Here is a 14,340-nt window from a genome sequence, read left to right as displayed (position 1 = left end):
CAAAGCTGGCTGAGGAATTCTGGGAGTTGAAGTCCACAAGTCTTAAAGTTGCCAAGGTTGAGAACCCCTGCACTAGTGGCTTGCCCTGTTGGTTTTGGTGGGCATGTTTTGTTGTTCCTTGATTAGCCTGTAATTTATTGTATCTTTGTTTGTTTGAGTTGGCAGTTCCTTGCTTGGGGTATAAACAGAGAGCAACCCCTCCCCTTTCTAGCACTGAGGATGTCCGTCCTCTTCTTCTCTGCAAGCCAAACTTCCTTCTAGCACTGATGATGTTCCCCAGCTTTCTCCCCCACCCCCTTCCATCACTGATGATGTTCCCTAGTTGGGTCATGAAACGTCTGTAAGTAAAGCCACCCAGTTCAGAGAGCACCAAGGACACCCCCCCCCCCAGTTCAACCCGGGGCTATAAATATTTCCTTCTACTGAAGCCCAGGAACTTTGGGGGGATTCCCCTCCGGGAGCTCAGCCCACACACCCCCCCGGGGGATTTCTGTTTCTTCAGAGCCCCCAGATACAGCAGACACGTGCAGGTCTCGGCTGGCTCCACGCCCCCTTCAAGAGGCCCCGCCCCCTAGCGGAGGGGGTGGGGAGGAGAGGCTGGTACGACCGGCCGACTCAGCGGCAGGCCTGGCAGGCTGCGCAGTTGGCCCGGCAGGGCGGGGAAAGAAAAGAGCTGGGAGGGACCCTGGAGGTCTTCTAGTCCAACCCCCCTAACTGAGCCGCCCTCTTGGGGATGCGCATCGCCTCCGCAGCGCCTCTTCTCCAATTCTCTTCACGCGGCTCGCCCCCATTCTCGAGGGAACGCACCACCAGTCCCTCGTCGGCGCGTTCGCACAAACAACGGTCCACGTGTCGCAACCGCTCCGTCGTCCTTCACCCTCGCCGGCGTCTGCCGCTGCGGATTGGCGCCTCGCTCGCTTACGTCACGCCTCCCGATTGGCCACGGCCTCCGCCCTGCCCCGCCCCGTCTCCTCTGGGCGCGAACCGCCACGCGCCTTCCGGTGGGCGGGCGCCGGCGCGGGCCAATGGGAGCGCGGGCGGGCGGGGCGTAGGGTCGAGGGGCGGGGCGGCCATCGGTCAGCGGGCGGCGATGGAGGCGCCGGAGGGAGACGGGCCGGAGGGGGACCGCGCAGCGCCCCATCGCTCGCCCCGCGGCTGCCCGGCCGTCCCCGCGCCCACCCGCCTGCGCGCCTTCCTCTGGTGCCGCGAGTTCCTGGCCGGGGCCTGGCGCCGCCTGGCCGCCCCCGAGCAGCTGGGCATCGTCCCCGTCAGGTGAGGGGGAGGAGCCCCGCCCGTGACGTCACCGCCCCGCGCAGGCGCGCCGCCGGCGGAACGCCCGGCCACTGGGTCGCCGGAGGAAAGACCGCGGCGTGGGGGAGGGGGCGCCGGGCAGCTCCCTCCTTCCCTCCCTCCCTCCCGTGGCCGTTCCGGGCGCTCCGGGAGAGGAAGCGGCGCGGGCCGGGCGGAGGGCGAAAGAGACCCTCCCGGGCGTGGCTGGCTGGGGATGCTGGGAGTGGAGGTCCACAGGGGCCCGCGGTTGGGGTGCGCTGCTCCGAGGCCCCGGGGTCTGCTTGCCCGGCCCTGGGAGGGGCCGCCACCGGGCGCTTTCACACCGCAGTAAGGGAAATCCAGGCAGTCCTCGACTTACGACCACAACGGAGCCTCAGTGAGTGTTGCCCCGTTTTACGACCTTTCCTGCCACAGCTGTGAAGTAAAACCCTGCAGCTGTCCAGGTAGTAACTCGGTTGTTAAGCGAATCTGGCTTCCCCCTGGACTTTGCGTATGGGACGGTCAGCAAAGGGGATCGCGTGACCCCCGGGATGCTGACTGCAGCCGTCGTAAATGTGAGTCAGTTGGCAAGCATCCGAATGCCAATCGGGGATGCCATGGGGATGCCGCAGTGGTCACGAGTGTGAAAAGCGGTTGTAAGTCAGTGCTGCTGTAACTTCAAATGGTCACTAAATGAACTTGTAAGTCGAGGACTGCCTGTAACAGAGTGGGGAGGGACCCTGGAGGTCTTCTAGTCCAGCATTCCCTGAGAGGAGTCGGATGCTGCCTGTCCCTTGGGGGGGGGCTTGTCCCGTCCCCCTCTAGCCCACCCTCTCCTGCCCGGTCTGACGCTGCTTCCCCCCCCCAGCGGAGGGCTGAGCAACCTGCTCTACAAGTGCTCCCTGCCGGACCAGGTCGTGACCACCGAGGACGAGCCGCGCCAGGTGCTGCTGCGGGTGTACGGAATCATCCTTCAGGTGAGCTTCGGCCGGGCCTTCTGGAAACTTCCCTTCCGGGCCCCGGATGACCCTCCCGTCCGCTCCCAGGGCCAGAGGGGATCCCGGTCCATGGTGTCGAAAGCAGGAGGGTGGCATTCCCCCCCCCTTTTTGATTCAGCCAGGGGTCCCCCACAAAGCGGCAGCTTGATTTATTGGTTCCAGAACGTTTGTATGGCCTCTCAGCGGGCCCTCAAAAGCCCTCACCTAATGACCACAACTGAGCCCAAAGCTTGCGTTGCTAAGCAAGATGGTTGTTAAGTGAGTTTTTGCCCCACTTTATGACCTTTCTTGCCATAGTTGATATTTTCCCTCCAGCCTGTCTGGAGAATCGTCTTCGGTTTTGCGCAGCCCTGCGTGTGACTGTCGGTTCCTCAGCTCCCTGCCTTTCCTGTTGACGCAGGGCCCCGAGTTCTAGTCCCGTGAGAGAAGGGCCGTTCTCGCTTTGCATTTGCCACGAGGGGTTTCATGCCTTCTCGCGCATCTCCCTCTGAGAGCTCCATGCAATGAAATTTCATTTTAATGTATGCCGATTAGCATACATTCAAAGTGACAATAAAGTTATTAGTCTTATTCTTCTATTTTCTCTCTCTCTCTCTCTCTCTCTCTCTCTCTCTCTCTCTCTCTCTCTCTCTCTCTCATGCACACAGGGGGTCGACTCACTGGTTCTTGAGAGCGTCATGTTTGCCATCCTGGCGGAGCGGGCCCTGGGACCACGGCTGTATGGCATCTTCCCGCAGGGACGCCTGGAGGAATACATCCCTGTGAGTGTGCCACCCCTTCCCTGGCCTGCAGGACAGGCCTCCAGAGCAGCCTGGCACTGCCACCAAATGCCACCTCCGGGCGCACTTTGATCCTGCCGGGATCCCTTTCTCTTTCTCCTTTGTCTGGAAAGGTATAGGGGTTGGACTAGAAGACCTCCGAGGTCCCTTCCCACTCTGTCATTCTGTTATTCTGAATCCTGGAATCCCATTTTAGGAAATTGGGAGGAATTAAATGGGGATAAGCATGGTGGGGTGGGTGGGCAGAGGGGCTGCCAGCGTCTTCTGCCTCTGGATCCGGAATTCAGCTTCTGGTTAGCACCCATCCTTGCTTTAAGGTGCTCAGGCCGCAACCCCCAGCAGTGGGACAGGGCTCCCCTCACAAGCCCCACACAAGGGGTCCCCAGAGTTGCTGCAGAAGACGCATGTTGTTGGGCAGAAGTTTCAACTTGAGTCCAAATCAGACACCGCTCTGCTTTGCAAGTTATCTTACTTGTTTTTACTTTATTAATCCTAGAGAGGCCATCCGACTCCAAGCAGCTCTGGGTGACTTAGAATCTAAAAAGTGCAGTGGTACCTCGGTACTCATCGTTAATTGGTTCCGGGGGGCGGGGGCTGATGAGCAACAAAAACAATGAGTACCAAACAAATTTTTCCCATAAGGAATAATGCAGGGAGTCACAAGTTCTGGCTTGTGCGTTGAGTGCCAAACAAACGATGAGTACCGGGACAAAACTTTCATGACAAAATGCACTGAGTAGCAAATTCAATGAGTTTCAGAGCAGTTGAGTCTCGAGGTGTCCCCCCCCCCCCGTAAGGGAGGAAACCCCACAAAGCCATAAAAACAGGCCAGGAGGGACGCTCCTCATCTGGAGAAACATCTGCAGTATAAGGAGAAGAACGGCAACCAACAGGCTCATTTCTCACAGCGGGGCCTTCAGAGACTTTAGGAATCTAAGCGGTGGGCTGTTGTGTTTTGCCCAAAGCACACAGGCCTCGTTGTGGCTTTTTGTGATGCGTGTCATTTCTCTCCCTCCCACCCTCTCCTGGCCTGGTTTCAAGAGACTTTGGGGGGGCTTATAAATCAACGTACCCTCGGGGTCTCCCAGAGCCTTCGTGACCCTCTGCGGCCTCCTCTCCTCCCCCCTTTCCCACGACTGTGAGCAGAAGGGGCCCCAGCTCCCTCCAGGCCTCCCGTGGCCTCAGGGCTGCCCTGTGTCTCCATCTGCAGAGCCGCCGGCTGCTCACGGAGGACCTGCCACAGCCCAGCATCTCGGCGGAGATCGCGGTGAAGATGGCCCGCTTCCACGGCATGGTGATGCCCTTCAACAAAGAGCCCAAGTGGATGTTTGGGACCATGGAGAGGTGGGTCGCCCTGGCCGGGCCTTGGGCTGCAGAGGCGGACGGGGCTGGAGCCGGCAAGGGCCGCTCCCCGGGCAGGTGGGCTAGCCCCTCTCCCCCTCCCAAGGACTCCAGAGGCTGCCTGGGAAGGTGTTTGGGCCTCTCCCCCCGTCCTCCTCCCCCCCCTCCCAGGCAGCGGAGCCTCTCCTCATCCTCCTCCGTTCCTGGCAGGTACCTGAAGCAGATCTCCGAGCTCACCTTTTCCCAGGAGGCCCAGCGGCACAAGCTGAACCAGCTCAAGGCCTACAACCTGGAGGCCGAAATGCGCAGCCTCAGGTGAGCAGATCTCCAGGGAGAGGCCGCCGGTGGGGCTTCCAGACGGGGCCTCTGGGCCACCCTTTGCTTGGCCCGCTTCCCTGCCGGCTCTGCAGCAGCCACTCCCCCTTTCCCCCCCATGGGATCGGGAAAGTGCTGCCAGAGGGCAGGGGGCTTCAGAGGCTGGGACCCCCTGGGTTTCACGCCCCAAGGGCAGTTTTGTATCGAAAGGAGGCCTGTCGTGAAGCCGCCCCACCCCCCAGTGGCTCCAAGCGGCCCTCTCATCTTGTGGCGCCCCTCCCTTAGCGAGAGAAGGGGGGGAGCCCTGCAGAGCCACTTCCCCGCTTCCTCTTTTCCTAGGACGCTGCTGGAGGCCACGCCGTCCCCCGTGGTTTTCTGCCACAACGACGTGCAAGAAGGTGAGGGGGGCCCAGAGGGTGGGAGGGGATCCGGGCCCTTGGCAGGAGCCCAGAAGGAGCCCCCCCGAGGTCCTGGCTGGTCTGATGGACAACTCCCCTTCCCCCCCCCTTCCCTCCCCACGCAGGGAACATCCTCCTCCTGGCTGGCCGCGAGGCCTCCTCCACGGACCGGCTGATGCTGATCGACTTTGAGTACAGCAGCTACAACTACCGGTAGGCCGGCGGCCCCCCTCGCCCTCTGGGTGGCCTGGGCAGGAGAGCGGGCAGACCGAGGGGGCCTTTGCTGGGCGAGAGAGGATTCGCAATTTGAGTTCTTCCAGGAAGTTTCTCTGCTCTCCGGTCGTGCTTTCCGTGAAATCCTCTCGCCAAATTCCCACAGGCCCAGCCTGGCCTCACTTGTGAGGGACTGGCTGCTGGTCACAAATTGCCCAATTATATTTTAACATGACGGCTGTCTCTCCACCATAGCCTTAACTGGCTTGTCGAAGTGACCCGCTTCTTGGATGTGTTTTTATATTGCGGTAGAAACTAACCCAACAGTCTGGGTTTGTATAACATGCTCTATCACGCACACAGGCACACACACAAACCCCGAACAAAGATTAAAAACAAGCCTAGTGTGTTGATGTTCCGGCAAGTCTTTAACTGACCTGATTAAAAATGTTGTACAAACGCAGCAATTCTCTGAAGCTGCCCAGAGGATTAGCTTAGCGCCTGGTGACAGATTCAGAGAAATGGGTTGTGGGTGTTGCTTAACTTACAACGATAATGGAGCCTCCCCATCACAGTTGTAAGCTGTGGCAATCGGAAGAGAGACTGGTTATGTATCCGACCCAAATTTACAACCTGTTTTGCGGCGGTCATTAAGCGAATCAGTGGTTTGCAACGGGTGCAGTAAATGCTGGGTTTCCCGCAAAACTGTCACGAAATGCGGTCATGTGACTGCGGGATGCTGCAAGCGGCTTTCGACGCAGCCGTGTCACTTGAGTGCCCAGAGTTCAGTCGTGGGACCGCAGAGGGAGGGAGGGAGGGAGGGAGGGAGGGAGGGGCAGCCCTGGGAACTTTGAATCCAGCTCGTAAGTTGCTCCAAGGTAGGACCTTTATCACTCTGAACAGTCGCTGAGCAATTGGTTGTAAGTTGAGGGCTACCTGTGTTGTGTAGATGGAGAAACACAGAGGTGTGCTAAACAATCCCAGTGCTTAGCCTCCTCCTCTTCCTCTTCCTCTTCCTCCTCCCCTGCAGGGGCTTTGACATCGCCAATCACTTCTGCGAGTGGGTCTACAGCTACGCCCACAACGAGTGGCCGTTCTACAAAGCCAGCCCGGAGAACTACCCCAGCCCCGAGCAGCAGGTAATGGCCTGGGCTCCTGTGGGGAGGGGAGGGCTGGCTTGGAGGGGGCTCAGGAATTCTGGGAGTTGAAGTCCACAGGTCGTAGAACAGCCACAGTTGCCCATCCCTGGCGTAGAGCCTTGTGGAATCAAACGCAGGACCCGAACCTCGGGCCTCGCTGCAGTATCTGCTGGAGTATTTATTGGAGAAGTAACAAGAGGGGCTCCTACAGTCTAAAGCCTGCACACATATTTATACATTTCAGGGAAGGAGGAGAAAATAGCACAGTCATACGTGTGCATAAGTAATAGGTGGTGAAAGCACACATATGCCTAATAAGCAAACCTCAAGTTACTTTCTTGCCCGTTTGTGGTTTCTATCCTCAAAAAAAAAAAGATGATTGTCTTAATAGCAAGAAACACGTTGCACACATGGCCGTAGAGGTTTTGACGAAGCAGATGCAGAACGGAGGATTCCAAGGCTGCCCCAGTTAGCACCCATCCTTCCTGCCTTTCTGCCTTGCTAACCTGCTCCCGTCCCTCCAGGAATTCATTGCCCTCCCCGGCTCAGAGGCCCCGCTTGGCAGGCACCAGCAAGGACCCCGCAGGACTGGGCAGAGCTGGTGTCTAGGAAGCCTTTGGAAACTGAGTTATTTCAGCTCAGCTGGGCTCCTGAGCTTGTCTGGACTTTTGGAACTTGAGCTACGGAGCTTATAATTTGATCTATTGATTAGTTCTGCTTTTTACTGTGGGAGTCTTAATTCAAGTGCCCAGTTTTTCCTTGTTCTCGATGAGTGGAACTTGCCCAGGGTGTGTTTGGCAGTTAACAGAATAACAGGAGTTGGGTGGGGCCTTGGAGGTCTTCTAGCCCAACCCCCTGCTCAAGCAGGAGACCCTGTATCATTTCCCACAAACGGCTGTCCAGCCTCCAATGATGGAGCGCCCACAGTTTCTGAAGGGAAGCCGTTCCACTGACTGATTGTTCTGTCAGGAAGTTTCTCCTTAATTGCAGGTTTGTTTCTCTCCTTGATTAGTTTCCACCCGTTGCTTCTTGTCCTGCCTTTTTCAGGGGCTTTGGAGAATAGCTTGACTCCCTCTTCTTTGGGGCAGCCCCTGAGATGTTGGAACGCTGCTATCCTGTCACCCCTGGTCCTTCTCTTCATTAAACTAGACCTCCCCAATTCCTGCAACCGTTCTATGTTTTAGCCTCCAGTTCCTTTAGTCATCTTTGTTGCTCTTCTCTGCACTCCTCCTAGAGTCCCCACAGCTTTTTCGTATTGTGGTGAGATGCTGGGTGGGTGCAGAGGTGACTGCAATTGGGTCAATTGGGCACCTAGCACCCCCTGGGCAGCCTCTGCCTGGGAGTTGGCAGGGACAGGTGAAGAGAGTCTCCCTTCCTTCCTTCCTTGTGGTTGAGTTCCACTCTCACCATCCCGGATTTATTTCGGCACCAATTGTCCACGGGGTCCCAGGCGCTTCGCCTAGGGGCAGGCAGGAGGCTCCATTTCCGTAGCAACCGAAGGTGACTTGCCTCACCTGTCTCCTCTTCCTTCAGCTGCACTTCATCCGGTGTTACCTGGAGGAGACAGGGGGGAAGGCTGCCCCACCCTCGCCGGAGGAGCAGGAGCGCCTGGAGGCCAAGATGCTTCTGGAGATCAGCCGGTCAGTGGTGGGGGTGGAGGAGGGGGGTGGCCAGAACTGCTGCAGGAGCAGCCGCCAGTGGCATTTCCTTGGGTTGGGGTGGAGAGCTGGGGCTGTTCCCTATAAGGGTGAGGGGAGGCATTACAAGAGGCTTCGGTCTGCCCCTCATTTCTCTGGGAAGTGCTGCTGACTAGAAAAGGGCTGCCTCTGTGGGGCATGAATGGCAGAACCCCCCCCCCCATCCTCAGCTGAGTCTTTCTCCTTCTCCCCCCCTCCCAGGTTCACCTTGGCCTCCCATTTCTTCTGGGGCCTGTGGTCTATCCTGCAGGCCAAGATCTCCACCATTGAGTTTGGCTACCTGGTGAGTGCCGAGGGCTGGTTCCCTCCCTCCCCCCGGGCCACCAGTTCCACGACTGCTGGTCCGAGAGCCCTTGCGAGGGGCATCCCACGGGGCCTCAGGGCGCTGGGCTGCCCCTCCCTTTTCCCAGAGCAGAGTGGGTCTGGCAGGAAACATGGGTCACTTCGGCCTTCCCTCCTGCCAGGAATATGCCCAGTGCCGCTTTGAGGCTTACTTCCAGCAGAAGGCCAGGGGCGAGTGACCGTTGGCTGGCCAACAGCCAGGAGACCAGCCTGACTGGGGCAACATATCGGACAGGTGGGGCTGAAGGACCAAGATTGGGGGGCTCTTGCAAGCCCTCTTGCAAGACGCGCTGTCTGCACATGAGCTTCGGGGCCACTTGGAGATGCCCGGATTTATTCAGTGAACCTAATTTTGGGGGGCTCCTGCAAGCGCATGCGGTCAACCTCAGTATCCTTCTGGATCGGCTGTGGGGATGAGGGGTGGGAGGCGCCGTGCTCCAGGGGGGGTCAACGCCTTCCTCAGCAGTCGGTTGCGGTCCAGGTGGACGGAAGGGAAGGATATCATGTCTGCAGCCAGTCATGTGGGGAGGGGGCCCTCCGGGCTCCATGCTTCACCCTCTCCTGCTGAACATCTGCATGAAACCGCTGGGCGAGGGGGTCTCCCAGGCCAACAGGAAGTAGGCGACGGGCAAGTGAACGACCCGACCCCCGTGTGAACTTTGCACCTGAGGGCCTGGTTGCTCCCACCTGACAGTATGCCAATGATACCCCCTCCCCCCCCTCGTTCAGGTATGTTCCCGTCCTTGGTCTTGGAGGGTTCTGCATTTCCCCATTCCAGACTGGGGTGCAGCCTGGGGGTCCTTCTGCCACAAGAGAAGCCTTCACACTTTTCATCCTATGCGCCAGTTGCCCCCTTTCCCTTCCCTTCAATCACTTGTGGCCTGGTCACCCCAGAGATTACTGTAATGCGCTCTGCATGTGGCTGCCCTTGAAGACTATCCAGAAGCTACTGTGCGCACAGTAATGGGCGCCTTTCAGGCACCCCTCGGTCACCATTGCGACGGGCGCTGTACCGGCTGAGAGTCGACATCCCGAGTGCTGGTCACTGCCTCCGACACTCTGCAGGTCAGAGAGCCGGAGGGCCTGCTGGTCTCCGGTCGTTTCTGGATGGGCATGCGCCCCCCCCCAGAAGCACTGCCAGCTTGTAGGACCTGGGAAGCCTAGCTTCTTGGGGGGCCCCACCCCAGCCCCCTCCAGGGACAAGGACGGTGGCCCCTCGCCTGGGGCTCCAGAAAGCTTTGAAAACCTGGCTTTGATTCCCGGCCAGGGGCTGCTTATGATGCTCGGTGGGCCCCGTTTCCTCCTGCTGATTCTGTGGTCGATTTTACTCTGGGCTAATAAATTGAAGAATTTGTGAGGGACTCTGGTGACACCCTCCCCCCCCCCCCCGAGCTTGCTTGCTGTCCGTTCTCAGGGCAGCCCGTCACTTAAGCACTGAAATGCAGCTGTTGATGAAGGCTTTGCACTCTCGGTCAGAATATTGTACAAAATAAAAAAAAATGTTTATTTGTAGAAAGCATGCATGTTTTATTTATTAATTAATAATAAAGGTTAAGCTACTGGAGGCAACTCCAGGTGGCTTAACCTTTTTAGCTTCTTGAAAAAAGGGGGGGCTGAAGGTAGAGAGTTCAGAAGTTACTGGGGGGGGGATGGTGGAGTGGGAGGGAGGGGTCTTGCATTTGAGATCCAGCAGCAGCATCCTCTCCGCCAACTGGACCGGACCCCGGGCCTGTTGCAGGAGGAGGAGGAGAAGGACCCGGGTGCCCAAAAGCCCCGAGTGGATCGGGAGAAGCCCAGGCAAAAACGGCGTGAGAGAAAAGGTTGCTCATTTCCCAGGCCCGGGTTGAGAGGAGAGACCGACTAGGGTGGAGATTAAGGGGCCACCAGGTGAGCCTGGCACCAGGTGAGCTGAATGCCAATTCAGTGTGGCTCCCACCAGGCCTGGGAGGGGTGGAGGAGACCGGGGGAGGGGGCTTCCACCCACAGATTTTCTCAGTGGACCACAAACTCTGCCCGAGGGGATCCCCGTTAACGCCCCTATTCCAGCCGAGCTGCTGCTTATCCCTGCCACTGTCCCCAGCGCCCTCCAGGGATCGCCCAGCCCACTTCTGAGGCCCTCCGAGAGTTAGAGGGCTACAAACAAATGTTCCACCTTAGCAACATAAATTTTGGGCTCAATTGTGGTCGTAAGTCGAGGACTGCCTGGAGTTGCGTTAGCAACAGAGCGCGTGCAGGGATGCACTCAGGCCCCCCCAAAGTGGACATAGCCCCTTCGGCTGGCAGCCCGGCAGAGGATGCCCCCCTTCAGCAGGGTCTTCAGATGAAGGCCGCAGAGCCTCTGGTCCAAACAGACCCCAGGCCCACCAGGGCCGTTTGACAAAGGAAACGGCCTGAATAATGGCAGGCGAGACGCAGGCAATCCTCGCTTAACGACTGCTCAGTTATCCACCGTCCAAAGATACGAAGGATCTTCCTCTGAGCCCGTTTCGGGCGCTTGGCAACAGGGTCACACTGATGACCCTTCCGAACGGTCACGTAACTGCAATTTTGGGCAGTTTTTTGCCCATTTCTATGTTTGCTTCGGATTCCCAGCAAAAAGTAAAAGGGCTTCATTTAGCAACTGAGGTGTTTGCTTAATCGCCACCACAACTGTAAAATTGGGCACAGCTACCTGGTGGTCCACTTAACAATGACCATCACGACTTAACAACCATAATTCTGGGCTCATCACAAATCGAGGATGACCCCCCCCCCATCTTGGCCCTGTAGGATGACCTGGGGCTCCTTTGATCTTCTGGATTTCAAAGAAACGAGCGGGGGGGCATCGGGTGCAGCCTGAGCAATCGCCCCCCCATGGGGGTCTTCAACGGGTCACGAGAGGCACCGAACATTTTATCCAAGGAGGGGCTGCACCTCCTGCCTCGAAGGTGGCGGCACTACCCCCCCCTCCCGGCGCCCTTTCAGGAAGGACTTCAAAGAAAGACTAAAAAACCGGGCGGAGCAAAACATCGGCCAGAGGAGACTGCAGTGGGCGCTTTCATGGGGGACCCTGGCTGGTCCTTTGGGGGGGCTGCAGTCGGAGGGGGGGCTTTCAGAGCCTCCAAATCTGTGAAGAGTTCAAGGCTGTTTATGCCTTTGCCCCCTTTAGAGGCTGGGCATCCTGGGCCCCAAAACTGGACAGCTGCAGTTCGGACAACCCATGGAATCCCAGCTGGGGTCTTTTGGAAAGAGGAGGCTGGAGGGCGACAGTCGCCTGGCCAGAGAGGAGGGGGCTGGGGGGGAAGGCTGGCTGGCTGGCAGCAGGGGGGGGGGCAGCCCAGGCCAGCAGCTGTCCTCCCCTCCTCCCGGCCAGGCGCCCTCTCACCCAAATCCCAGCCTCTATTTATAGCCTGGCGGGAGGGCCTCCCTGTTCCCGCACGCACGCAGCAGCCTCACGTCCTGCAGCTACGGAGCGCCCCAATTTTGCCCTTGTCCTGCCAGGCAGGGAGCCCATCCCTGTTGCCAGCCAAGGAAGCTCTCGCTTGGCCTCTGCCACCCAGAACCCCGCTCAAGCCATCGTTTAGCTTGGTTTGTTGGTTACGCAACAAATGATAATGAACGGAACCATGGCTTAGCCTGAGTCTAGTGGGCACATCAGGATGAGGGGCTCTGCTGGGGGGGGGGCTGAGCGACCTCCCTTTCCCTACCAGAGGGCCTCCCCTCAATGTGCAGCTGACCTTTAACCTGCAGTCAAAGGAGCCAGTCGCAATTTCCCGTCCTGATAGATTCCCTGGGCAAACAGTTAAGCAGCTTCTTGCAAACTGGAAATTTCTGTCACACGTTCACACCACCGATCGGTTTCCCCCGTTGCAGCTCACTCGCTTACCCCGTTTGCTGCATTGACAGCACGCACGCAGCTTTACACCAAGAAGGGGCAAAGCGTGCTGGGCAGATGCATCTGCTGGAGCTTTGTGCCCCGGCCTGGTTCAGGCTGTCGTGTGAACCGCCCAGGATGCCCGGAAGAGCTCGTGGCCTAGCCCAGCCTAGCCCTAGCCAGTGAGCAGATAACTGTTGTTTCCTGAGTGACTCCGGGAAGGCGATAAATCAGAAAATAAAAACAAAAACAAAAACCAAGCAATGCTTCCTAGCCAGCTGAGCATGTCGTGTGAATGTGTCTGCTGGGCTTCTACTTGAACTGTTACGTGTTGTGCGAACCCGCCCGGAGAACGCAGAGAAAGACCCGCCCGGTGACCCGCTCCTTGCCCGGGAAGGCTCTGCGTCGGCCTGCCGGCCGGTCCGAACCCTACAATCCGGGGCCGCATGCTTCCAGGCCGGGGTCCCGCCGGCGCCCCCGGCAGGCGCCGAGCAGAGGAGATCAGGCCCGGAGAGGGGCGGCCGCAGGGTCTCCCACTTCCCGCAGTACCTCGAAGCAACTCTGGCTCGTGTCGTGGGAACGGGGACCGCCCGCGGCTACGAGTGGCCCCGTGGCAAGGAAGGCGCGGCCAGGCGGGGCACCGGGCCTTCTTCGCCTTTCAGCCCTGACCCGCGTCTGGGAGCGGGCTGCTTTGCACGCGTCCCCGCCTAGGAAAGTGGGGCGAAGGGGCGAGTCGAGGTGCACAGAGCCGGGGCTGAGCCGGGGCGCGGGGGGGGGGGGCGGAATCGCGGCCAGGGCGACGGTTGGGCGGAATCCTGAGACCGCCGCGCGCCTGCACAAAGGCGCGCCAAGGCCCCTGGAGAGCAGGATGGGCGCAACGGCCCACTCCACCCCTGCTTGGGCCCCGCCGAGCCCGCGGTGCCCGGGCCCCGCTGCCCCCGCGAGAAGCCCCCTCGGCCGGGGAGGGATCTGGGGCGCAGAATGGGGAAGAGGCGGGCCGGGCGGCGGGGGCGGCGACGTGGCGGAGGCGGCCAAGGGCGGGCAGGCGGGGCGATCCCCGGGCAAAGGCGCTGCGAAGCCTCCGGGGCCCCCGACCGCCCCCCCCCCGGTCGCGCTGCTCTGCGCTCCGCGATTTCAAACGGGCGCTCGAGGCAGCCGGAGAAGCGCCGCGCCTGCAAGGGCCGCCCCGCTCGGGGCCGGCTGGTCTTTGATCGGGAACCGCGCGTGGAAAGCCTCGTGGGTGCCTCGCCTCCTTCGAGCCCGCCAGGACACCCCGCCCCCCCCCCCGGCAGACTGCCCGCTTCGCCCTCGGAGGCGGCGGCGGCGGCGGAGAGGGGGCAGCGGGGCCCCGTTGGGTGCTGGACGGGGCGGCTTCCCTTCCGTTCTCCTCTCCCCCCCCCGCGGGGGCCGAGAATAGGGGGAGGGGCTGGAGGCGCCGCCCGCTTCCCCTTTCCAAGTAGGGCAGCCGCCGCCCCCGCCGGGTGTCCGGTTACAGGAGGGCCGCCGCCGCCGCCGACCGGGGGGAGGGCCGCGGTCACGGGGCCCCCGCCTTCTCCCGCGCGGACCGAGCAGCCTCCCCGTCCGGCCGGTGAGCTCCGGGGCTGCCCAGGGCGGGGGCGGGAGTGGGGCCCTTCGGCCCGCGCGGGGTGGCCTGGCGCGCCCGGGGAGGCAGGAAGGGCGTCCGGGCAGGAGCTCCAGCCCTTCAGCCCCCGGAGGCCCCCCGAGAAAGTGGCCGCCCTCCCCGCCGCCCATCACTGGTCCGGGGCCCCGGAGTGGGGGTCTCGGGAGATGCCAGTGAGTCCCCCCCTTCCGAAGTCCAGATCAAGCCTTCCCCTGGGGGCTCCTGCTGCTCCAAAACCTCCCTTCCCCTGGGGACCCCGGCTGCCCGAAGACCCCCTCCCCGCCGCCCTTCCTTGCCACAGCTGCAGCCCCCCAGGCTGTCTCCGTGGGGAGAGCCGCTGGAGGGGGCTTTCTTAGGACAGCTGCACGGGCAGAA

The 14,340-nt window shown here is 60.3% G+C and overlaps 1 protein-coding gene across 1 annotated transcript; it reads left to right on the top strand.

Moving 5' to 3' along the window:
• Window positions 1-219: 219 nt before the first annotated feature.
• On the top strand, window positions 220-8,670 carry CHKB (choline kinase beta). Its single transcript, XM_015817913.1, is given in 13 exon segments — window positions 220-240; window positions 1,134-1,175; window positions 1,178-1,272; window positions 2,138-2,246; window positions 2,915-3,028; window positions 4,257-4,390; window positions 4,598-4,702; window positions 5,042-5,100; window positions 5,226-5,313; window positions 6,344-6,452; window positions 7,986-8,092; window positions 8,351-8,432; window positions 8,614-8,670. Coding segments are annotated over 13 exon segments (1,122 nt in total).
• The last annotated feature ends 5,670 nt before the right edge of the window (window positions 8,671-14,340 follow it).

Source organism: Protobothrops mucrosquamatus, unplaced genomic scaffold, assembly GCF_001527695.2.
Source record: "Protobothrops mucrosquamatus isolate PMUCROS unplaced genomic scaffold, P.Mucros_1.0 scaffold655, whole genome shotgun sequence".
Lineage (NCBI taxonomy): Eukaryota > Metazoa > Chordata > Lepidosauria > Squamata > Viperidae > Protobothrops > Protobothrops mucrosquamatus.
The sequence above is the reverse complement of the archived record's forward strand: the minus strand, read 5'-3'. Positions and strand labels throughout refer to the sequence as shown.